This window comes from Boleophthalmus pectinirostris, unplaced genomic scaffold, assembly GCF_026225935.1.
Source record: "Boleophthalmus pectinirostris isolate CB_2022bp ecotype Guang Dong unplaced genomic scaffold, ASM2622593v1 HiC_scaffold_8, whole genome shotgun sequence".
Lineage (NCBI taxonomy): Eukaryota > Metazoa > Chordata > Actinopteri > Gobiiformes > Gobiidae > Boleophthalmus > Boleophthalmus pectinirostris.
Window position 1 is genome coordinate 42,296,518 of NW_026571515.1, and position 23,434 is coordinate 42,319,951.

Sequence of the window (23,434 nt, forward strand, 5' to 3'; positions counted from 1 at the left end):
TTCTGGTTTAGTCCTGGTTCAATTCTGGTTTAGTCCTGGTTCAGTTCTGGTATACACCTGGTTTAGTCCTGGTTTGGACCTGGTTCAGTTCTGGTTCAGTCCTGGTTTAGACCTGGTTCAGTTCTGGTTCAGTCCTGGTTTAGACCTGGTTCAGTTCTGGTTCAGTCCTGGTTTAGACCTGGTTTAGTCCTGGTTTAGTCTGGTTCAGTCCTGGTTCAGTCCATATACGGCGCAAAAGTTCAACATCTTAACAGTTCTTTTGGTGAGAGTAAATTAAAAGTGCTGCAATAGTCATATAATGTTTTACATTTTAAATACAGTAATATTGTAATGTAACAAATGACTTAGAAATGACAGTAACAAGTCATAAATAAAACATTACAGTTTTAAAATCACTTGTCCAACAGTGGATCTTGTAAAGTTGTTGTAAACTAGAAGTCAGTTTGAAAAATAAATGCAGCCTTTCATTTACAGATCTCATCTAAATATAAAATGAACTGAACTTTGAACTAGTTCGAAATTAAAATTGTGAACTATGAACGTGAACTATTCACTTTGAACAAGTGTGAACTGAACTTTGAACTAGTTCATGAAAAGTGTGAACTTGCACAACACTGGTAAATGGTCACATTTTTCTATAGCGCTTCTCCACCTTCAAGGCACTCAAAGCGCTTCACAACAAGGAACCACTCACCCATTCACACACACATTCACACACCAGTGTACGCAGACACTGTGGGCAAGGTGGGTTAAGTGTCTTGCCCAAGGACACAACGGCAGCATTCATCTGTGGGAGCTGGAATCACACCAGCCAACCTGTGGGTCAGTGGATCTGACCACTCAACCTGTGATGTTTATGTCGAGAGATGGAATCGAACTGCCAACCTTCAGATCAGTGGGTGAATGCTCTACCAACTGAGCTACTGCCGCCCAAACTGAGCTACTGCCGCCCAGTTCATTTTTAGTTAAAAGCCACACTGGAAAAACATGTGCGAAAAGCTCAAAGTGACAAAGATATTAAAACAACCAGATGAACAAATAAAAGACTGACATACGACACTGTGAAATAAAAGATATACAAACGATTAAGAGCTAAAATATGAAGGTGCTACAGCAAAGTTCAAAGTGCATTCAAGCTTATAACAGTTTGTGAGAAGAAGTTTCTATGCCAATCGTGGCAAGAAGAACAGTTAATGGAGCGATATCTTCTTCAGGGGGAAGAACCTTGAACATGTCTCTGCCAGAGGCCAGAGGGCTCATGTATCTGATGGGCTCAGCTTAAAAGTCTACATTTGGCTACTCTTCTCCCACTGTAAGTAATTGTGTGAATGATAAAAGCTTCGTACTATTTGTGACACGAACAGGATGTTCTAACAGTTAGTGAGAGGAAGTTCACGGTTACTTGACTGATGCCACACTGCGAATGCTCAGTCTCATCTGATCTGAAGCGAAGCAGGGCTCGGTCTGGTTAACACTTGGACAGGAGACTATAGGCACACTGCAAAAAAGCCTGGCCTTACTTTTAAATAAAAGTTTTCTTTTTCTCAAAGAAAATGCAGTCAGTTTTTTTCAAGTAAATCTGTATCACTGAATCTAAACACAAGTGAAGTGTTGCAGAGGGAAACTATGGTAAATGGATTGTAGCTTCTTTTAAACTTGTAGTGCCTAAATATAAGATTTTCTGACTAGTTGAGTCATGGAAGAAATATCTGTGACAATTTTTAAAATTATACAACCAATTCAGAACTAGTACGTAGTGACTAAAAAGTTACACAGTGCACATTTAAACATAAATGAACAAAAAAAGCACATTGCCACAGTGATTTGAAGTACTACGACTTCATAAATACCTGGTCCTTTGGTCTGCACGATCTGCTCCCACTGTGTGCTGTTGTGGTGCAGGATGCGCAGGTGGTACGTGGTTCCCGGTTCGAGTCCCGTCAGAGAGTAGAAGCCCTGCGTGGAGTTCACCTGCTCAGACACCTCCCACGTCTCTCCAGCTAAAAATAAGAACACCACATCACGGAGCTCACTGAGAGAAGACCAGGGCTTTGCAGTAGGTCAAAGTACAGAAAAGATATTAATCAATACTAAAACTAGTGTTGAAACTCAGGGTGTTTTTTTTTATCATCGTGGGATCAGTATCTGTATGAAGTACCAGGTCTTTTGTATCTAAATTGAGTTATAATACTATCTACCATATTTCATTAAGATTTCGGAGACAAAGGGGAATAAATGTACCTGCAGAATTACAAAAAAAACTGGAACATTTGTGAAAAATGCTTACACCAGAATATTTCCAATTTAATATTTTTAAAGGGCCCATATTACGCTACTTTCTGATCTATGTCACTGTGTTGTTTCCTCATCAAAAACATTCATTCACTCATGTTTAACACACAAACCCTGCACATTTAGAGTTCTTCTTTCAAACTGAAAACGCTCTCAATCTCATTTATTTGAATAATTTCAGCCCTGGAATATCCAATCTCTACTAAACTAAAGGTAAAAGGAGCTGTTAATGTGAAAAATACCGCTTCATGACATCACAAGGTGGAAGCGAACATTTGGAGCTTTGGGGATATAGTTCTTACCTCCCTTTCGCCGGTAGTCGATGTGGAAGCCGTGGTTTCTGTCTCTGGGGCCTGGGACCCAGCTCAGGTTCAGATACGTGTCTCCAAAAAACATGGAGACGTTTGAGGGAGGAGCTGGACACAGAGCACCGAGGGGTAAAACACAAAAACACCGCAAGTTGTTCTTAAAGTCAATGTACACAATTTTTACTGTCTTAAGGCCTATTGCCACGGGATTAGTTTTACCGGGAGTATTCTGGTAAATTGTAATAGTTCACCTGGTTCCCCCTGAGGCTGCTGTGATGCTGCAGGACACAGAGGAGGGACACTTTTGGATCTTCCACAGGATCTGCCCTGTCTCTCCCTGTGATCACTGCTCCTATTAAACTGAACTCAGACCTTTGACTCAGACACAAAGGACACTGAGACGTGCAGTGGAAATGTTGCAGAAACATCAGATGCAACAGTTTACTGCAGCAAAACTTGAATTTCTCCCGAGATCAATAAAGTATCTCTCTCTCTCTCTAAATATGAACTTCATCTGTGTTCCTAGATTCTGGATTGGTTACTTTCTGATGCAAGAATGCGCTTCCATTGGTTTCAGTTCATCTTTAAATGCATTTTTTTTTTCTGTCCATCTTACCTTCAAAAATACTTTGTTCCATTTTCATCACAATACTCTCTCAGACAATTAGACCATCCTTCCTTTGTAATACCCAAGGCTTCCAGAGTTATCGGACAAAGAGCATTCAGATTCAAAGCACCATCAGACTGGAACAATTTGCCAAACTCTCTGCGCTCCACATCATCATTCCATATCTTTAAGAAAGACTTATTCATTCATCTTAAAACACAATGTGACTGCTTTTAGTGAGGGGTCTGTTTGGTTGTTATATTGACGTTTCTCTGTGTTTATGTTTAATGTCTGTGTCTTTGTATTTTGTCTTATCATTTTGTGTTTCTGTTTATTAGATATGTTGTTTTGTTTTTGTTTTGCCTGTTTGTATTTTTGTGACTTGTTGTTGTATTATTTGGATGCTAAGGATCCCCCTCAAAAACGAGGTAACTCACCTCAAGGGGCTTTTTCTTAATAAAATAAACATATATGATTAGTCCATGTGTAAAAATGTCTATAAAAATTTCCCTGAATTTTACATCCTGTAATTCTGCAAACTCAGAACTCTTCAGGTAATTCTCGTCCAGATTTACGTCTGTAAATTGCCTTGTTTTTTATTTGTGCATTGAAGCTAATAGTGATTGAAAATGTGTATACAGCCAAATACAAACTAAATCAACAATATTTATTCTTCATGGACTCTACTCTAATCCAGTATTTCTCTATAATTGAAAATAAAAAAAACATAAATCAAACTAAAGTAACGATGTGACCTGGACGTACAACCCTGCTTTCGTGGCAAACAAGGAGCGGGTAAAGTAACGTAAGAAACATGGTCTTTGATGCTACAGTAGGTGCATTCTGTTGAAAATAAACTGAAAATAAAAGCAGAGTTGGCAACATGATGAATCAAAAGGTTCTTGTCTTGTTTCGCTGTGTTTATCAGTCCACCATTTCTGGAATAAAATCCATAAAAACAGGTAGTTTGTCCCATGCAAATGTACACAAAGAGCTCACAGGTCATGGGGTATTTTAAATTTCACAGACGTCCCTTTGCAAAACTAATCCCGTTTGACTAGGGCTTTAAAAGTAAAAAACAGAAAAAGAAAAGGTCTCTCTCACCTCCATCGAGCAGCGTGGCGGCCCGGAGTCCCCTGGCCGGTCCGTGTCCTTTAGCAGTTTGGGCCCTCACGTTAAACAGGTAATAGGTGCTGGAGTTTAGAGATGGCAGCTCCAGGTGAGTGGTGTGGGGGTGTCTGATCTCTATGTGCTCTGTGTTATCTCCTCCCTCTGCAACACAAACACAAAAACTACATATTTACACTGCGACTAACATGCATTGTCCCTGTCAAATACATCAACAAAATATACTATCAATAGAGATGGAAGATATATAGAAAAATGGATATTATTGCAGTTTACAGGTGTACTTTTTCACTAAAACAGAGGTAACATCATTATATTTAAGATTTGACAAACATTTTTATCTAGTTTTGTGAGGGTCAAAGCTCTCTATAATAAACAATACTTACAATTAGACCAATAATGTAGTTAAATCAAGGTTTAACACAGAAAAATGTCCTCCTTGTGAGTAAATCTTCCATGCCTTTTGTTATTTCTATAGCAAAGTAAAGTAATTCTGTCACTATAACCTCAATAATGCCACACTGCATTGTGATACACACCTAAAATATATGTTGCAAGTCTTATTCAAGGCACATGGCTCTGTTAAAGCATCTCAAAGATCTACTGTATCGTTCAACAGTCTGTGGCCCTCCTCTTTTTTATGTTCCAATATGTGGCCCACTGTGAAAAAAGATTGGACACCCCTGACATACGCCAACGTCAGAGCACTGCAACAAGAATTTTGTGACATTTTCTGTTTAAAATACACAGAAAACATGTATTTATTAGAGTTTATTTCAAAACCAGATGCATCTTGTATGTGTTGAAGTTTGGACAGAATGCAGATTTGCACTAGTGTTGAACATACAGCTGTGTTTGGCCTGAATCAGCAAATTTAATGGTGTGTTCTTACCCTGTTGGTATTGCACGGTGTATCCGAGCAGGATGCCGTTGGTCTCCAGAGGAGGAGTCCAGATGAGGATGAGGGAAGTGTCTGTGGGGCTTTCAGATGTCAGAGACGCAGGAGGTCCAGGAGCTGGAAGCACAAACAACCATCAATGTGTAAGAGATATATTCTGCTTTTGCACAGAAATGTCTAATGTTTTATCATTATTTTATCTTTTGGACATAAACACAATGTTGTTTTTAAAATAAATAAAGAGGGTATTATGCTAAATTAACTACTAGGTCCAGGGTGTCAAACTCATTTTCACCAAGGGCCACATTTGGCTCATGACTGGCATCAAAGGTCCGGTTGTAAAGTTAAGACTATACCTGTAACTGTAATAGCGGTATGTTACAAATCATTTCATATTTATTCATTTAGTTTATTTTTATGCTTTTTACCTTTTTATAATTTATTTTGATTTATTATTATTTTATTGTATTATTATTTATTTTATTATTAGATTTATTATTTATTAATATTTATTAATTTATTTGGTATTCTTGATTTTATTTTATTTTACTAGTTTTATTGTCTTAATGAGTTAAGTAGAGCTTTACTTTATATTTCTACTGGATATGTTTTATCTGTATTGTGCAACACTTGGGAAACTGTTTTGTTTATGAAATGTGCTATAGAAATAAAGTGAATTGGATTTGATTTAAAGATTTAAGTTAAAACATTCACATTTCATCATTCATAATAATAAATTATACCTTTTAACCCCTTGTGGGCCACATAAAATGGCCTTGGCCTTGCCACATGTGTACTAGGTTATTATGCCATTCTCTCGTCAAAAACAGAAAAGGTTTTAGATGTCACCCATGCATGTCTGAGTAATCTTGTGGTTTCTCATGTCTCCTTTAACTTAAAACTTTTTATTATATACACAGGGCAAACGTTACATAAACTGTACAATAAATTGCTGGGTACAAAAACCAGAACAATAAGCAGCCACCCCCATTCATAACTATTAAAACTATCAAAAGCTCATAAACCAACTTATTTTCTGGCCTCTGTCACCCATGAGCCTCCCTGCACACAGGCCTGTCACCATAATTACAATATTGACTTATCGTTCAATACATGTAATCTGAAACTATATATTTTGTGGCTTTTGTACATTTATCACATGTACAATTTCTTTGCACTAGGGGAGATTTTTGCCATTTTGATGTAATAACACAAGATTTGAGCTGGAGAAGGCTAATTATTAGTTCATTCTGCCATTTATTTGTTGCCGCTCATGTTTTTTAATGATACAGTTCAAAATTGGTTAAACTGGGATTATCCTGCTTTGTTTCAGTGGCATAAAATAGTTTCAATATTATCATGTAAAGTGTGTTATAGTGACAGACCTACGTGCATATTCCCAGGAAATTAACCTGGAAACATAATCCTGTTGTGGCTAAATGCAGATAAATTCCCGGGTCTGCCTGCGTGTGTGAATGGAGGTGTGTTGAACCCTCGGTGCTCACCTCCCTCGGGCGTCTCAAAGCGGTACATGGGGGAAGGCGGGCCCTGTCCTTTGCTGTTAAAGGCGGTGACTGACAGGTCATACAAGGAGTAAAGCTTCAGTCCTGAGATCTCATGTGAAGTCTTCATCCCTCGCACCTCCACCACTCTCTCACTCTCCTCCTCCTCTTCCTCTTCATGCCCTGCCTCCCCCGCAATCACCTGTTCTCCTAGCGACCTGCGGCGGCGCTCTGATTTAAGGCCCACTCTCCGAATGTAGATCTGAGAAGAGGAAAAGTGAGGCTCACTTTATGAGACCTTTATTTTGTTAAATGAACATCAAAACTGCCAGAAAAATGTGTATAAACTGTAAATGAGCTCCCAAAACATTTGATATCATTTTGCAGGCCAATAATTTTGCCAATTCTTGTTGAAATAATCTAAAATTTTCACAGAATGTATAGAAACACATCAAGATTTTATATTTAAAGTTTTATTTTTGTTCTGTTTTCAGGTTGAGCCGTTCACTTCCAAACAGAAGTCATTTTGTGTCTTGGAATCTGCTGCACACACTCACCCAACACTGGGCAGCTTCAATGCAACATTTGGAAAAACTTCATCAACTGGCAAACAAAATTGGATTTGGTACAAAAAATGAAAAGAGGAAGGCAACATCAACATCATCATTGAGCTAGACTTAGTAGTTTTCAACATATTTGCTTTTAAAATGATGTCAAATATTTTTGGGACACGCTGTATATTATTTCTAATTATGACAAGGTTGGTGGAATAGTATCTGTGGTCAATATTTATCATCATTTTACATTAGTTTATGAAGAAAAGTAGAAAGCAAAAAGTTGGAAAATACAAGAAGTAGCACTAAGTTCTAAAACAGCCTATGTCATGTAGGATTTTACTCAAAATGTGGATTATTGTTTTCTAAATTTTACATTTGGTGATGTTTATTATTTCAGTTCCTGGTTGGATAAAAGCAGCAGATATGGTGCACGTACTGTTTCCTAACAATCGTAATGTAAACAAGGGCCAAAACTATAGCATGACTCACCACAATAGTTGACACAATAATGAACAGACTACTAAAAATAAATTATTTTATTTTATTAAATCAATGATTCAGCTGTAAAAAATGCCTTCCTTTTGCATAAATTTTCATTGTTGATAACTTAAGTAGAGAGAATTAACTGCTACTATTGTATTTTTGTGCTTTTCTTCTCAACTTTTTTCCACAAACTGCCACTAACCTTAGCTGACATAAAAGCACCAAACCAAGTCAGAATGATAAAAAGGTGAAATCCGTTATATGCACTTGTCTGTCTGATCTTAAAATGTCCCCAGTGTTTACCTTGTATCCGAGCAGCAGACCACGAACGTTTTCAGCCTCGTTCCACTTGACCTTCGCTGTGCTGTTCACCACTGTGACGTTCACTCCACCAGGGGCCTCCAGGGGCACTGTGGAGCAGTCATATTATTACAATTATTACATAGATAAGAATTATTATTAGGTAGATTATTTGAATTATATAAATTATTACAATCTCTAATAACACAATATCAACAAACCCCAGTGACTTATGTTAAACAATTTGATTATTTAAAGGAGCACTATGTAATTCTTCAGGTGGGGGTCCGGAACCTTCTGTTCTCCATGGAGATGTAAGCATATGCCATATCGTAGAAAATCCCAGGCAAAGCGATAACATTTTCACGAGACAAGCAGGTATAATACTAAATTTGAAATATGATCACATATTTTTATTCCAACTTCAGGAAAAATCTGTGGTGGATTAAAGTGTTACAGAAAATCTTCACTGAAACCTGCTCAAATCAAGATACATCTTCTATCCTCCAACCACTCAACGTTATATATAAGAGTCTGTGCAGATTCATTCTCCGCTGTCCCTTCAGAACTCACCATGTATCACCATCTGTCCTGCTCACTCTGTCCTCCTCCTCCGTCAACTTCACTGCTTATTATTTATCTTTAAATGCATTCATCTCACTTTTCCTGAATATCTCAAACAGTATTTAATTCCATTGAGGTCTTCTTACAGTTTACATCACGCTGATCAGATATTTTTTCTTGTCCCAAGAGTCAAAAAACAAATAGGAAAACACTCATTTAAATATAAAGCTCATCGATTCGTGCTTTAACTTCTGTCCCTTCATTTAAAAATGCCCTGGTTCAATATTTACAGAACCCATGTCATTGTTTTTGATCATTTTTTTGAATTTTGTTGTTCATCTTGTTGTATTCTGTGATTATCTTTAAACTCAGTTTTATTTTTTATTTTATTTTTTTCTTTCAAATTTGTTTTATTATGTGTCAAACAGTCAAGTGTGTGTGTGTGTGTGTGTGTGTGTGTGTGAGTGTGTGTTTGTGGTTGTGTTGATTTTGGGTTTTTTTTTATGCTTATTTGAATTTATGTATCCTACTGTCCTTCTGTATTTGTCTTTTGTTGTTGTATTTATGAAGACCCCTCGAAAACGAGATAGGGAGACATCTCAAGGGGCTTATCCTCCAAATAAATAAATTCAAATTCAAACATCATTAGTTTCAAAGTATTTGCCAGCTATAAGAACACCATTCATTGGAAAAATCCAAGCTAGATTATTTTAATGACATTTAATGACAAGAACATGTTCATGGAGAAAAGCAGTTGGTGGATCCTCAATCAGAAAAGTTAGGGTTAGTGTTACAGTGCACCTTTAAATACACAGTATATAAACTGATCTAAATGACTTCACTTGCATGTAGACTAGTGATGTCACGATACTACACTTTCAAACTCCATTAATACACTTGATACTCAATACCGATTTTAACAACACAATGATACTATACTAATAAAACACTTTATATACTTACTCATTTTATTATTTCTTTAGCCAATAGCATGTGATTTTCAACATCAAATTATAGTACTATGGAGTACTGTGGTTCAGTCCTGTTTTAGACCTGGTTTAGTCCTGTTTTAGACCTGTTTTAGTCCTCCTGGTTCAGTCCTGGTTTAGTTCTGGTTCAGTCCTAGTTCAGTCTGTATGCAGTGCAGAAGTCCGGCATCTCGATGGATGTTTCGTCTGCTCAATAAATAATGCCTGTGAAGTGATGATGTATTTTTGACAGTCGGCTCGCGTCTGTGAATTTGTATTCGTACTGAAGAAAGCGTAATCATAAATGTTCATTTCGTGATTGTAATTCTTGATGTTGAAACTTTTCAATTCATATTCTGATCAATAAAATACACACAACACATTTTATGTACAACTGGACTCCTTAAAGAGTTTACAAATATTTATTTATGCTCAACTACAACCAAATATGCACAGAGTTTTATCCTACGCACATGAATATTTCTGAAAGTTTCTTACTCCATATAGTACTTTCTTTTCTATTCCCATGTGTCCTTATATGTGTGTAATCCCTCAGTGGTCCATGGGCGTATACTAGTTTTGTTCTGTTACACCTAGAGATCATTCTAAAGCCATTTAGGGAAGGTTCATTTCTGGGGACTTTTTTAGTACTGATACCTGCACAAATGATTATCTATTTTCAATATCATTGTTAGTATTGTTCAGAATCTGATGTTCAATATTTTGGACGACCCTGACACTGACATAGACATTGTGCTCTTGTTGATGTTTGTGTCTGTACCGTCCTCTCCGGAGTGTCCGATCTCTCCCTCTGGAACAGGGCCTTCTCCGATGGCATTGACAGCCTGGACTTTGATCTCAAAGGGGGTGTAGGTGCCCGTGCCCGTCACCACGAACGGAGGGGAGCTTGTGGAGTTGGAGTGCCAGCGCTGGTCTTTCTTTCCCGCCTGGCGCCAAAATACTTTGTACATAAAGCCGTGCCCGTTATGAAAACGCTTCTCCATCTCCTACAGAACAGACGACAGAGTTAGGCTCATGGGAACGTCAGGAGGACTGCAGCTAACTATTATTATAGTAGTCAAATAAACAAATGATTAGTCCTGGTGCAGTCCTGGTTCAGATCTGGTGTAGTCCTGGTTTAGTTCTGGTTTAGTATTGGATTAGACCTGGTCTATTGCTGGGTTAGTCCTGGTTTAGTCCAGTGAGGTGCGGGGACACTTACAGCTGTTGATCTTAACTCCATAATATGAAAAGTTGTTTGGTTAGATAACCTTCCTATCTATAGTTCCTGCACGTAGTTTGTGAACAGAATACAGACTATAGTTAAAGTGTTTGCTAATTTCATTAGTTGCAAAAAGGCTCAAGTTAAACTGTGCAGTGAAATTTGACACCGTGGTACAATATAAGTATCATATAAGTTTATTTTAAATTTATAGTCCATATTTCTGTAGTAAATGTACGGCCACAGACACGCCCCCTCACATAGACAGCCAAACGCCACCTCCCTGACTGCACATCACTGCTTCAGTCCTGGTTTAGTCGTGGTTTAGTGTCACTCACATCCCACGTGATGACCAGAGTTCCTGGTTCTTTGGATTCACTGCGCACTCCGGTCGGGTTACTGGTGGGAACTACAAACAAAACAGACAATTATTTTGAAAAAAAATGTAAATTACTGTAATGATACTTCTTTATTTATTTATTTATTTACACATTCATCACTCATCTAAAGGACCGGGAAATATCATCGTTCCCCAGACTTGAGAGAGCTTGATTTGTCGATGCATTCAAGTGAAAAAACAAATGTGTGTCATTCAGAGGTAGGGCGAATCCTTCTGTGATATTTTAACCTTTGTGTCCTGTATTATGCAAAATTGAGTGACATTTTAGTCATGTTATAACTTTGTTTCCTCGTCAAAAACAGACCTGGAGCTGTGTTTTGTTTCATTCACACATAACTGTGTTTATTTTTTATTAGTCTGGCTACATCTCAAATCTCAAAATGCTCTTTTCTACCTTATGATGTCATGAAATTAACAGCTATTTTATCTTTTCTTCAGTAGAGCTTGGTAATTCCAGGGCTGACAAACAACATAATAACATAAATCAGAACACACTGTAAAGACTCACTTGCAGGCTGGGTGCTGTGTTCCGGGGAGGCCTGGCTGGGTTCACTCGGGCCTAGTTCATTCACAGCGGTCACTCTGAACCTGTAGGTGCAGAATGGGTGGAGGCGGAGCTCGATCTCGTTCACGTCTCCTGGGACCCTCCTGAGCTCCTCCCACTTCCACCTGGACTTCTCTGTGTGCTGCTGCTCACGCGCCTCCACGATGAACTCTGCAGTGCACATACAACAACAAGGTTTTTATGCTCCGTGGGAAATCTGAACTGTAACGTCTACAACAACTTCATGGTGTAATGAAGAATAAATAAACCATGGAAGTAGAGCAGAGTGAATGAATGTAAAACAAGGAACTACAAAGAAATAGTCAAGAGAACCATCAAGTAAAAAAATCTGAAGATTAAAAGAATTACTCAGATTATTTAGCTTTAGATTCATTTAAGTTATCTTGAAATTCCTTTGTTTAGTCGTAAATATCAGAACGTTTTCCATCTTGTGTTCCCACTTGTGAAGTCCAGCACATATTGCACAGGGGGTCTGATGGTGCAGACTGGCTGCTTCACTTCCAGCAATCTACCCCAGGGCAGCTGTGGCTAAAACAGTACTTCTTCACTGAATGTGGAGTGAATGAATAATGTTGTACCAGTGATGGGGCTGTTGTGGTGGAAGCCTGGAGTCCAGCCCAGGGTGATGCTCATGTGGCCATCGTCCTCAGACAGAGACAGGCCAACGGGCGGATCTGGAGGAGCTGGAAGGAAGGAAGTTTACAGATTATTACATTAAAATACAAACACTGTACAACATGAACCTTGTGCCATGTGCTCAGTAATGACAGAGACATGAACCATACACCAGGTCAACAAATCTGCATCTGACAGTTACACAGAAAACTCCTCCACAGGTCACTGAACTGTAGGATTCTAAACTGTCGTGATGTCTAAACAGGACATATACCAATGACGCTGATGGCTCCACTGACGTGGACGTGGTCCAGGCTGGTGATGACCTCACAGCTGTACTCTCCACTGTCGTCTGTGTGAACACTGCTCACTCTCAAAGTCCCATTCTCAAACACAGTGAACCTATGACCACACAAGCACACAGCACAGCACATTCACAATATAATACTTACTAGTTAGAATCACGAGAGAGTTTGTTGACTTTTAATATAGCATATATATATAAATATTAGGGCCGGGCACGTTAACTCTTTAACTTTGTGTTAACTAATTAAGTCATTAACGCCGACAATTATTTTAACGCCGTTAACGCAGTTTTTATTATTTATTTATTGATTTTATTGTAAACATCTGTTTCTCACTGGCTTTTATTTTGAAAACGTCCACTGCAAGCATTTCTTTAAGTTTGATGTCTTTTCTTTACACTTTTTTCTGACCACGTGAGATGCAACGTGTCCGAGCCTCCGCGAGCCGCGGACTCAGCCGCGAGTTCAGCCGCAGGCACCGGCTCTGAGCTGAGCTTATTTCTTTAGTTCAGTGCTGTAGTCCATTCAGTATTTTTTCTTGAGCCTTCCCTGAAGACCTTGAAGGCTCTGAGGGTTCCCCTGTGAAAGAAATGCTGTTTGCACAACAAATGTTTGGCTCTTTCATTTACATTTCCAATAAAAGAGCGCTATACTCTACTTTTTAATTCATTAATTGGTTTTGCGTATAACATGCGATTAATCGCGATTAATCGCTCGAACTCATGTGATTAATCGCGATTAAATGTTTTAATTTTTGCCCAGCCCTAATAAATATATAAACATATATAAAATATATATGTGTGTGTGTGTGTGTGTATGTATATATATATATATTATACTTAAAATCCCTCCAAAACTTAAAAGTATTGTGTTCGTACTTGTCGTCTGCAGAGGACTCCTGTATCTTGAGCCCGTCTTTCCTCCAGACAATCTGCCGGTCGTGTTTTAGCCGAGGGTCGGTCAACGCCTCACAGTGGAGCAGAGTGGTGGAGCCTCTGACAGCACGAACATGATCCGGACTGGTCACAATCACACTCCGGTCTGACAAGAGATAACAATGAAAGAGGTGTAAGATTTCACACTGCAAAAAGGATCATCGAGCATGTATTAAAATGTAGTATTTCTGACAAGTTTAGGGGTATTTCTTTCTCTTATTTCAAACATAATTTTCTTACTTCATTGGCAGATATTTTTTCCTGGTTTATTTTAGGAAAAACTGTAAGGAAACCAGCCAGAAATATTCAACAAAAGTATAGTGGGGTTAGAAAATGGGTAAACACATGTTTTTCACAGCAGAAGCATTCCTACAATATTTGTGCTATAAAGATCAGTCTGGCGCCGGTGGTTAAAATAAAACTGACTAAGATTTAAACTTAAATTAACATAAACAATTAAAAACAAAATACAGGCCAATATTCCTCTTTCACCCATTTCTTTATTGTCCTTAAAACTTCAAGGGCACATATTAAGCTATTTTTGGATCAATGTTAGAATAGTGTTTTCTCATCACAAACAGACGTCGAGATGTGGATTGTATGATTCACATACTTGGAATCAAATATGGATAAATGGACAATTTCAGCCCTCCAAATGACAATTTCTACTAAACAAAAGGTAAAAGATACCTGTTCACTTTAAAACCACCACTTCACGACATCACAAGGTAGAACAGAGCATTCTGAGCTTTGAAAATGCAGACAGACTAATTCTATTCTCAGGAGTATTCAAATGTGTGAATGAAACAAAACCCACCTGCAGGTCTGTTTTCAATGACGTAACAACATTCTAAAAGAAGCTTTTTTTTTTCCCTTTAATATCATAGTTTTATTGTTCGTACCATAGACCTCCAGATGTGCGGTGATGCTGATGTTGCTCTGATGCACTGAGCAGATGTACTCTCCACTGTCACTGTGGCTCGTGTTGAACAGCTGCAGAGTCCCATCAGTCAGAAGAGACACGTGAGAGAGAGAGAGGAGCGGGGACGAGTTCTTCTGCTCCCTGAACACAGGAACAAATACATGTTATATATATATGTGTGTGTGTGTGTGTATGTGACAGAACACAACATGACACTACACTTAATATGTTTATTTGATTTTTTATTACCAGTAGAGGGCAGATGTTCCCCCTCCTCTGACCTGGCCCCTTCCCTCAGCTGAGGCCTCCCCTCCCCTGGCCCCACCTGCCCCTGCCTCTCCCTCATCTGGCGTTTGGGCTCACATGTGCCAAAGCTGGCACACTATCAGACTGTACTAACATAGACAGCATCTAGTGGTGTACACAGGACCAGGTCGGCCAGTCTAATTACAGATGGCAGCTTTAAACACTGTTGTGATGTCTCCCATTAAAACCTGAATACATTTTTGTCACTTTAGTCCTGGTTCCAACTTGGTTTATTTTAAATTATATTATTCTAGGTGTTTTATACCATGTGACGTGTGTTTTAGACCGTGTGACGTGTGTTTTAGACTGTGTGACGTGCGTTTTATACCATGTGACATGTGTTTTATACCATGTGACGTGTGTTTTAGACCATGTGACATGTGTTTTATACCATGTGACGTGTGTTTTAGACCATGTGACATGTGTTTTATACCATGTGACGTGTGTTTTAGACCATGTGACGTGTGTTTTATACCATGTGACGTGTGTTTTATACCATGTGACATGTGTTTTGAACCATGTGACGTGTGTTTTGTACCATGTGACGTGTGTTTTATACCATGTGACGTGTGTTTTATACCATGTGACGTGTGTTTTGTAACATGTGACGTGTATTTTGTACCATGTGATGTGTGTTTTATAAGATGTGACATGTGTTTTATACCATGATCACATGGTAATCGCGAATACCGTGTTTTTTATATCATGTGACGTGTTTTTTATACCATGTGACGTGTGTTTTATACCATGTGATGTGTTTTTTATATCATGTGACGTGTGTTTTATACCATGTGACATGTGTTTTATACCATGTGACGTGTGTTTTAGACCATGTGACGTGTGTTTTATACCATGTGACATGTGTTTTGAACCATGTGACGTGTGTTTTGTACCTTGTGACGTGTGTTTTATACCATGTGACGTGTGTTTTATACCATGTGACGTGTGTTTTGTAACATGTGACGTGTATTTTGTACCATGTGATGTGTGTTTTATAAGATGTGACATGTGTTTTATACCATGATCACATGGTAATCGCGAATACCGTGTTTTTTATATCATGTGACGTGTTTTTTATACCATGTGACGTGTGTTTTATACCATGTGATGTGTGTTTTAGACCGTGTGACATGTTTTATCCATGTGACGTGTGTTTTAGACCGTGTGACATGTTTTATCCATGTGACGTGTGTTTTGTACCATGTGACGTGTGTTTTGTTCCATGTGACGTGTGTTTTGTACCATGTGACGTGTGTTTTGTTCCATGTGACGTGTGTTTTGTACCATGTGACATGTGTTTTGTACCATGTGACGTGTGTTTTAGACCGTGTGACATGTTTTATACCATGTGACGTATGTTTGGTTCCATGTGACATGTGTTTTGTACCACGTGACGTGTGTTTTGTACCATGTGACGTGTGTTTTAGACCGTGTGACATGTTTTATACCATGTGACATGTGTTTTATACCATGTGACGTGTGTTTTAGACCGTGTGACATGTTTTATACCATGTGACGTGTGTTTTGTACCATGTGACGTGTGTTTTGTTCCATGTGACGTGTGTTTGTTACCATGTGACGTGTGTTTTGTACCATGTGACGTGTGTTTTAGACCGTGTGACATGTTTTTTATACCATGTGACGTGTGTTTTTGTACCATGTGACATGTGTTTTGTTCCATGTGACGTGTGTTTTGTACCATGTGACATGTGTTTTATACCATGTGACGTGTGTTTTAGACCGTGTGACATGTTTTATCCATGTGACGTGTGTTTTATACCATGTGACGTGTGTTTTAGACCGTGTGACATGTTTTATACCATGTGACATGTGTTTTATACCATGTGACGTGTGTTTTAGACCGTGTGACATGTTTTATACCATGTGACGTGTGTTTTGTACCATGTGACGTGTGTTTTGTTCCATGTGACGTGTGTTTTGTACCATGTGACGTGTGTTTTGTACCATGTGACGTGTGTTTTAGACCGTGTGACATGTTTTATACCATGTGACGTGTGTTTTGTACCATGTGACATGTGTTTTGTTCCATGTGACGTGTGTTTTGTACCATGTGACGTGTGTTTTAGACCGTGTGACATGTTTTATACCATGTGACATGTGTTTTATACCATGTGACGTGTGTTTTAGACCGTGTGACATGTTTTATACCATGTGACGTGTGTTTTGTACCATGTGACGTGTGTTTTGTTCCATGTGACGTGTGTTTTGTACCATGTGACGTGTGTTTTGTACCATGTGACGTGTGTTTTAGACCGTGTGACATGTTTTATACCATGTGACGTGTGTTTTGTACCATGTGACATGTGTTTTGTTCCATGTGACGTGTGTTTTGTACCATGTGACATGTGTTTTATACCATGTGACGTGTGTTTTAGACCGTGTGACATGTTTTATCCATGTGACGTGTGTTTTAGACCGTGTGACATGTTTTATACCATGTGACGTGTGTTTTGTACCATGTGACGTGTGTTTTGTACCATGTGACGTGTGTTTTGTACCATGTGACGTGTGGTTGTGGAGACCCGAAAGCTTCACACTGCAGGGTAATGTCTCCTCCCTCTGTGACTCTGTACCGATGACCATCCGTTGTTAGGATCTGCGCCGGGAGCTCTGGAACAGGACACAAAATACACTGTTAATATTATATATATCTACTGCACTTTTCATTTGGTTTGGTTTGAGCCAACTTTAGATGCAGACTTGCTATTTTTGCTACTTATTTTGAATTTATTTTGAATTTGAATTTGTTGTTATAATATATTATGAAGTGTGAGCTGCTGTGTCCAAATAATTTCTAAACTTATGTTTGGTCTTATCAAAAGTTCTGGGTCCAGGTTTAGTTCTGGTTTACAGTGCATTCACACACATTACTTAGCCTTAATTTGAGCCCATTGAGCCTTGTGATGGACTTAGTTTAGGGGGTTAGGGGGTTTAGGAGGTAAGTTGCTCCAGGCTTATCCTGAAATCCTAGGCAAAAACTAGCTCCATGGCTTCAGAGCTTGTAAAAGAGATTATAGCATGAAAAGTAAGATGACTGAGGATTAGATGAGCCGGGACTGGCCAAATAAACCAGGCTTTGGCTTCATTTCGTTTCATGTAATACACCTTTGGTTTTGGTCTAGTTCCTGCTGCTTACCCACAACGTTGATGTAGGTGTTGAGGAGGATGGAGCCGTGTTTGTTTTGGGCCTCGCACTGGAAAACTGCAGTGTCTGAAACCTCAACGTCCATCAGTTTGAGAACACTGCCTGAGACAGTACGCCGAGGTTCTGGATCCACTTCTGTGAGAGGGAAGAGAGAGAGAAAGGGAGAGGAGAGTGAGAGCGGAGAGGGAAGGGAGTCCTGGTTCAGTTCTGGTTTCATCCTGGTTCAGTTCTGGTTCAGTCCTGTGCTTACTTGATAGTGGCAGTCCGTTCATGCTCCAGGTGACGTTGGGGGTGGGGATACCTTCAGCCTGACAGTCCAGACGGACGTTCTCCCGAGGTGCATACATCAGGTTCTGGGGCGCCTTCACCCAGTATGGAGCAGCTAAACAAAACCATGAAGTTTAATTCAATGGACAAGAAAAAGTTTAGTCTTGATTAATCCCTGATCAAGTCCTGGCTCAGTCCTGATTCAGTCTTGCTTTACTCATGGTTTAATCTTGGTTCAGTCCTGGTTCAGCTTTGGTGTAGTCCTGCTTTAGTCCTGGTTCTGTACCTTCCACAGTGACAGTGAAGGAGTGTTTTGCCTCTCCATGCTCGTTGTGGGCTCTACACTGGTACTCTCCATCGTCGCTCTGCTCCACACTCTCAAAGTGAAGCCAGCGGCCGTAGTTGGTCACCTCTGCTCCGGTGTCCTCCAGGCGCCCGTCCTTCTTTATCCATTCCACTTTGGGAGTAGGTCTGGGGACAGTTACATACATTTAGGAGTGGGTGATATTTATTAAAAATATGTTTAAATATTAGTTGTATTATCCCAGTAACATATATTTTTACAAATATTTGGTGGAGCTTGGTTTCAACTTAAAAAAAATATATATAAAAAAAAAATATATATATATATATATTATTATTATTATTATAAAAAATATTATGAGAACTATGTATCACAAGCAAAACACAACACAAGAGAGTCCCAAAAACATGCACTTCTCAAAGTGATCATTCTCAACATGGTGGAAGGAGAGATACTTACTACTGGTTTAATAATCAAAATCACTCATTTCTGTACTCTCTTTGTATGTAATGTGTGTCATATCTCAGTTGTGTTTTTCGGCTCCAACCATATGAAGCCCATCAAGGCTAGCAGTTATAGCAGCTAAACCATATTTGGAAATCCAATCACACGTATTACAGCAACCAAAGAACCAATCAGGAGCGACGGTGTTGAGCACTGGTTTGGCAGGGGGTGGACACTTAGCAACACTGTCAATCAAACCTGGAGTGACCTGGGGAATAGAAGGTGTCTCACTGGTCTGTAATTAATGTTCATATTTTGATTTAGGGACAAATATTGAAATAAATAGCAGCGATTACACAGAGAGGTGAGGTGTTTTTTCAACAGAAGTCAATCTCAACCAGAGGTTGAAGGAACTACTTCATGACCATATGTTAGCTATGTCAGTTTATACAATCTATGAGACCAAGCTGTAGTTTAATAAAACCTGTCTCCTCTCCCAAAGACTGTACCAGATGACGTGACTGACACAATGTAATATTTAATCATTCAACTGTGTAATCTCATAAACTCTGCTTGCAAAATCAGTCCAAGAGGTCGATAAAAGAACAACAGAAGACTTTCAGAAAGCAAAGCAAAGGCTTAATTTGTAAAAGCATGGAGCCACGGCTCAGGGAGAGACTGGCTCAATATGACGTGGTTCTGCAGTTTATTCAAGAGGAGCTGAAGTCACTAAAAGACAAACTAAAGTCAACAAAAAAGAACTAAAGTCAATGAAAAAAAAATTTAAGTCAGCGGAAGAAGAACTAAAGTCGGGGAAAGAAGAACTAAAGTTGATGAAAGAACTAAAGTTGATGAAAGAACTAAAGTTGATGAAAAACTAAAGTTGATGAAAAAACTAAAGTTGATGAAAAAAGTAAAGTTGATGAAAAAACTAAAGTTGATGAAAAAACTAAAGATGATCAAAGAACTCCTCCAGACAGCAGCATCAGTCTGAGCTGGAGGCCGTGAGATCACAGCTGTCTGTCACGTCAGTGATAATCACTCTAGCCAAAAGCCAGCCCGAGTGGAAAATCAGCCAAACAAATTATTGGTGCCGCTCTAGTGCACTTGTTTTTAATTTCCATTAAAAGAGAAGCATCCTTTTTGTTCCTAAGGCATTGCCCTGTCCATATTTGTATAGATATCCAACTGATTTTTTTCACATTGGGAAATGATGTGTTTTGAAAGTGTTCCTTTACTTTTTTGTGCAGTGTATGTACCTGTACCCTCCCACTCCAGCCCCCAGCGGCCAAGTACAGCCCAACCTGGGCACGCCCTCTCATTAACACTAGCACTAACAAAGACCAACGACAAGATATGGCCCATAATGTTTAATCATTAAACTGTGTAATCTCATATGTTCTGTTTATATAAGGTCAGTAAATTCAGCTGAAGTTGATAAAAGAACAAGAGGTCAATAAAAGAACAACAGAAAACTTTCAAAGACATATCTCGTAAAAGCATGGAGCCGCGGCTCAGGGAGAGACTGGCTCAACATGACGTGGTTCTGCAGTTTATTCAAGAGGAGATGAAGTCACTAAAAGACAAACTAAAGTCAACGAAAGAAGAACTAAAGTCAACGAAAGAAGAACTAAAGTCAACGAAAGAAGAATTCAAATCAACGAAAGAAGAACTAAAGTCAATGAAAGAAGAACTAAAGTCAACGAAAGAAGAACTAAAGTCAACGAAAGAAGAACTAAAGTCAACGAAAGAAGAACTAAAATCAACGAAAGAAGAACTAAAGTCGATGATAGAAGAACGAAAGTTGTCAAAAGAAGAACTTAAGTCGACGAAAGATGAACTGAAATCGATGAAAGATGAACTAAAGTCGACAAAAGATGAACTAAACTCCTCCAGACAGCAGCATCAGTCTGAGCTGGAGGCCCTGAGATCACAGCTGTTTGTCACAGACTCCAGAGTGTCTAAACTGGAGACCAAAGTGGCCTTCTCTGTCAGGCTAACATACAAAGGGAAAGTGGGGCCTTTTAATGTGGACACTACTCTTGTTTATGAAAAGGTCTTCTACAACATGGGCCAAGCTTACAACCCAGCAACAGGCATCTTTACTGCACCAGTCAAAGGAGTGTATAAATTCGGATTCACTTGTTTTAACATTAACAATCCTCATGGAATTGGTTTAAGTCTGCATCACAACCAGACGCAGCTACTTTACATCTGGGCTTATGGCTCACAGCAGATCCTCTTTTCAAATGCAAGGATAGTTTCGATGGAGAAGGGAGACGTCTTGTACTTAAAACTCAAGAAAGACTTTACTATTTATGACGATGGATGCAACTACTCTTCCTTTACAGGATTCCTCCTTTTCACATTATAAAGTGTTTGTTAACTGAGGACAAGGACTCCGTCAGATTAAAAAGTATTTGAATATTAAATTGGGTTATCAAATTTTATGACTGAATGTTTTTGCTGCATGTATTTGAACATTAAATAAAGTATTGTAAAACTGCTTGAAACCGTTTCATTTCCATCTTATTGACCAAGAGTTAGTGAGGTACTCTGGACAGAAAAAGTTCAGAACACATGAAACTCCACTTTAGATGTGACTTTACTACTTTGCTTATATACGATATGTCCAGCAACAACACCAGTGAAAGTTCTGTAGATGAGTCGCAGGAGCAGCTGGAACACGTCAACACGGTAAATACATCTCCTACAGTACTGTCTTTAATAAAGGGCCCAAGTTACTAAATTACAAATGGGGTTAAAAACAATAACTGCTACTGTCAAAGTTAAGATGCATTTTTCAGTAGGTAAGATTAAAGTCTCTTCACTTCCTGGAAAACCAACCTAATGACAACGTGGAACAAAGTACACTGGGCTTTGGAGAGGGAGGAGCAAATCACAATAACTTCTATAAAATATCAAACATGAGCTTTGAGGGAATGTCTAAGGGCTTTGCAGCTGATGTCAGCAACGTTAATCTAACCTTTTTGTTTGTTACACAGCCTGACCAGAAAGAGTTGACTTAGTTGGAACTACAACAGGTCAGATGATTTGTGCTGTTAAACAAATCTCTCACTAGAGATGCGCGGATTGCGGTTACAACCGCGGTATCCGCGGTTAATCTGCAGGTCGGGCGGATGACGTGAAGAAAAATTATATTTTAATTAAATTCGGGCGGGTGGCGGTTTAACTACTAAAAAAAAAAAAAAAAAAGTTATTGTTAGTATTGTTACGTACATCTGAAAAGACGAGTGTCATTGTCTATGTTTGTAGTATGAAGTGTACGTCATGTCCTTAATTAGCCCATTTGACCTCGTTTTTATGTTCTGAAGGTTCAGGTTGTGTCGGGTTATTGATGCCTAAGGTTTACGACGCACATATTATATGCAGTTTATTTTATTATTTCTAATTTATTTCAGCTGTTTGCCAACACGTAAGTGGCTATAGGGCCAGATTTATTTAGTTATGCTTTTTTTTTTTGTTTCGATATCAGATATATTTTAAAACACGCAGACATTATAGCGTAGACTGCCACTCGGGGGATTTAAAACTTAAAGAAAGACCGATGGAGTGAGGCTATGACTTTGAAATAACATCGGGCAATGGCAGAATGTTCAGAATGTAACAACATCCAACACGAAGGCAAGAAGGTTCAAAAATAGCTTAGTCGGAAAACGTTGTCAGTTAATTAGCTGCGCAAGAAAACCAGGTAAGTTTGGGGTTGTTACGGACAATTAACTGTGTCGGCGGCAAGGTGGGGCATTTGAGGGCCGTGCCCCCCTAGCGGCCACTGGTGCCCCACCCCCCAACAGGCCGTTATTATTACTATTTTAAAATGATTTTGATTGGCGCATTTCACTTCGGGCCGAGGGCACAAACTTTACTGTGACATCAATGACATCACAGTCTCTGTTTATTTAGTGTAGTGTGATTGGACAACTGTCCTGTCACTCACGTCACGTCACGTCAACCTGCTGCGTCAACTCGTAGCAGCTCCACGATTAGCGGCAGTTGCTACTTTAGCCTAAAGCTCCACACAGGAAATGGAGAACAGAGTCAAAGACCCGACCTGACAGACCCGCCGCCGGGACCCGGGGCTGTCGCCGCCCGGACTCTCGCTGCCGCCGCCGGGGCCAGGGCAGTCGCTCACTGCTCTATCCGCCTTTGTCCGCTCGTTTCTGGGTGTAAAAGTTTGACCTGAGCATAGCGCGCAGAGGCATAATTCTACCTGGTGTCCTGGTGCTGATATGGACTGGCCGTAACTTTCAGATTGAAGTGGGAAGTGGGATTAAGACTCATTTTACAACCATCTTGTGCACTCGGCTCCCGGACCTCGCGTCACGGACCAGAATGGACCAGGATTTGGACCAGTT

At 39.3% G+C, this 23,434-nt stretch overlaps 1 protein-coding gene across 1 annotated transcript in view; it reads right to left on the bottom strand.

Moving 5' to 3' along the window:
* The window catches only part of LOC110169976 (neural cell adhesion molecule L1.1-like), a 104,454-nt gene that overhangs the window by 9,232 nt on the left and 71,788 nt on the right, over positions 1 to 23,434 (bottom strand). The window contains exons 8-24 of the mRNA XM_020935585.2: positions 18,597 to 18,781; positions 18,294 to 18,425; positions 18,035 to 18,178; positions 17,397 to 17,508; positions 14,552 to 14,712; positions 13,593 to 13,755; positions 12,684 to 12,811; positions 12,373 to 12,477; positions 11,738 to 11,944; positions 11,168 to 11,238; positions 10,389 to 10,614; positions 8,079 to 8,185; positions 6,739 to 6,997; positions 5,228 to 5,350; positions 4,312 to 4,479; positions 2,595 to 2,708; positions 1,851 to 2,000 (exon numbers count right to left, since the gene is read on the bottom strand). Coding sequence (XP_020791244.1) covers positions 1,851 to 2,000; positions 2,595 to 2,708; positions 4,312 to 4,479; positions 5,228 to 5,350; positions 6,739 to 6,997; positions 8,079 to 8,185; positions 10,389 to 10,614; positions 11,168 to 11,238; positions 11,738 to 11,944; positions 12,373 to 12,477; positions 12,684 to 12,811; positions 13,593 to 13,755; positions 14,552 to 14,712; positions 17,397 to 17,508; positions 18,035 to 18,178; positions 18,294 to 18,425; positions 18,597 to 18,781 — 2,555 coding nt within the window. The remainder of the gene's footprint in view (positions 1 to 1,850; positions 2,001 to 2,594; positions 2,709 to 4,311; positions 4,480 to 5,227; positions 5,351 to 6,738; positions 6,998 to 8,078; positions 8,186 to 10,388; positions 10,615 to 11,167; positions 11,239 to 11,737; positions 11,945 to 12,372; positions 12,478 to 12,683; positions 12,812 to 13,592; positions 13,756 to 14,551; positions 14,713 to 17,396; positions 17,509 to 18,034; positions 18,179 to 18,293; positions 18,426 to 18,596; positions 18,782 to 23,434) is intronic.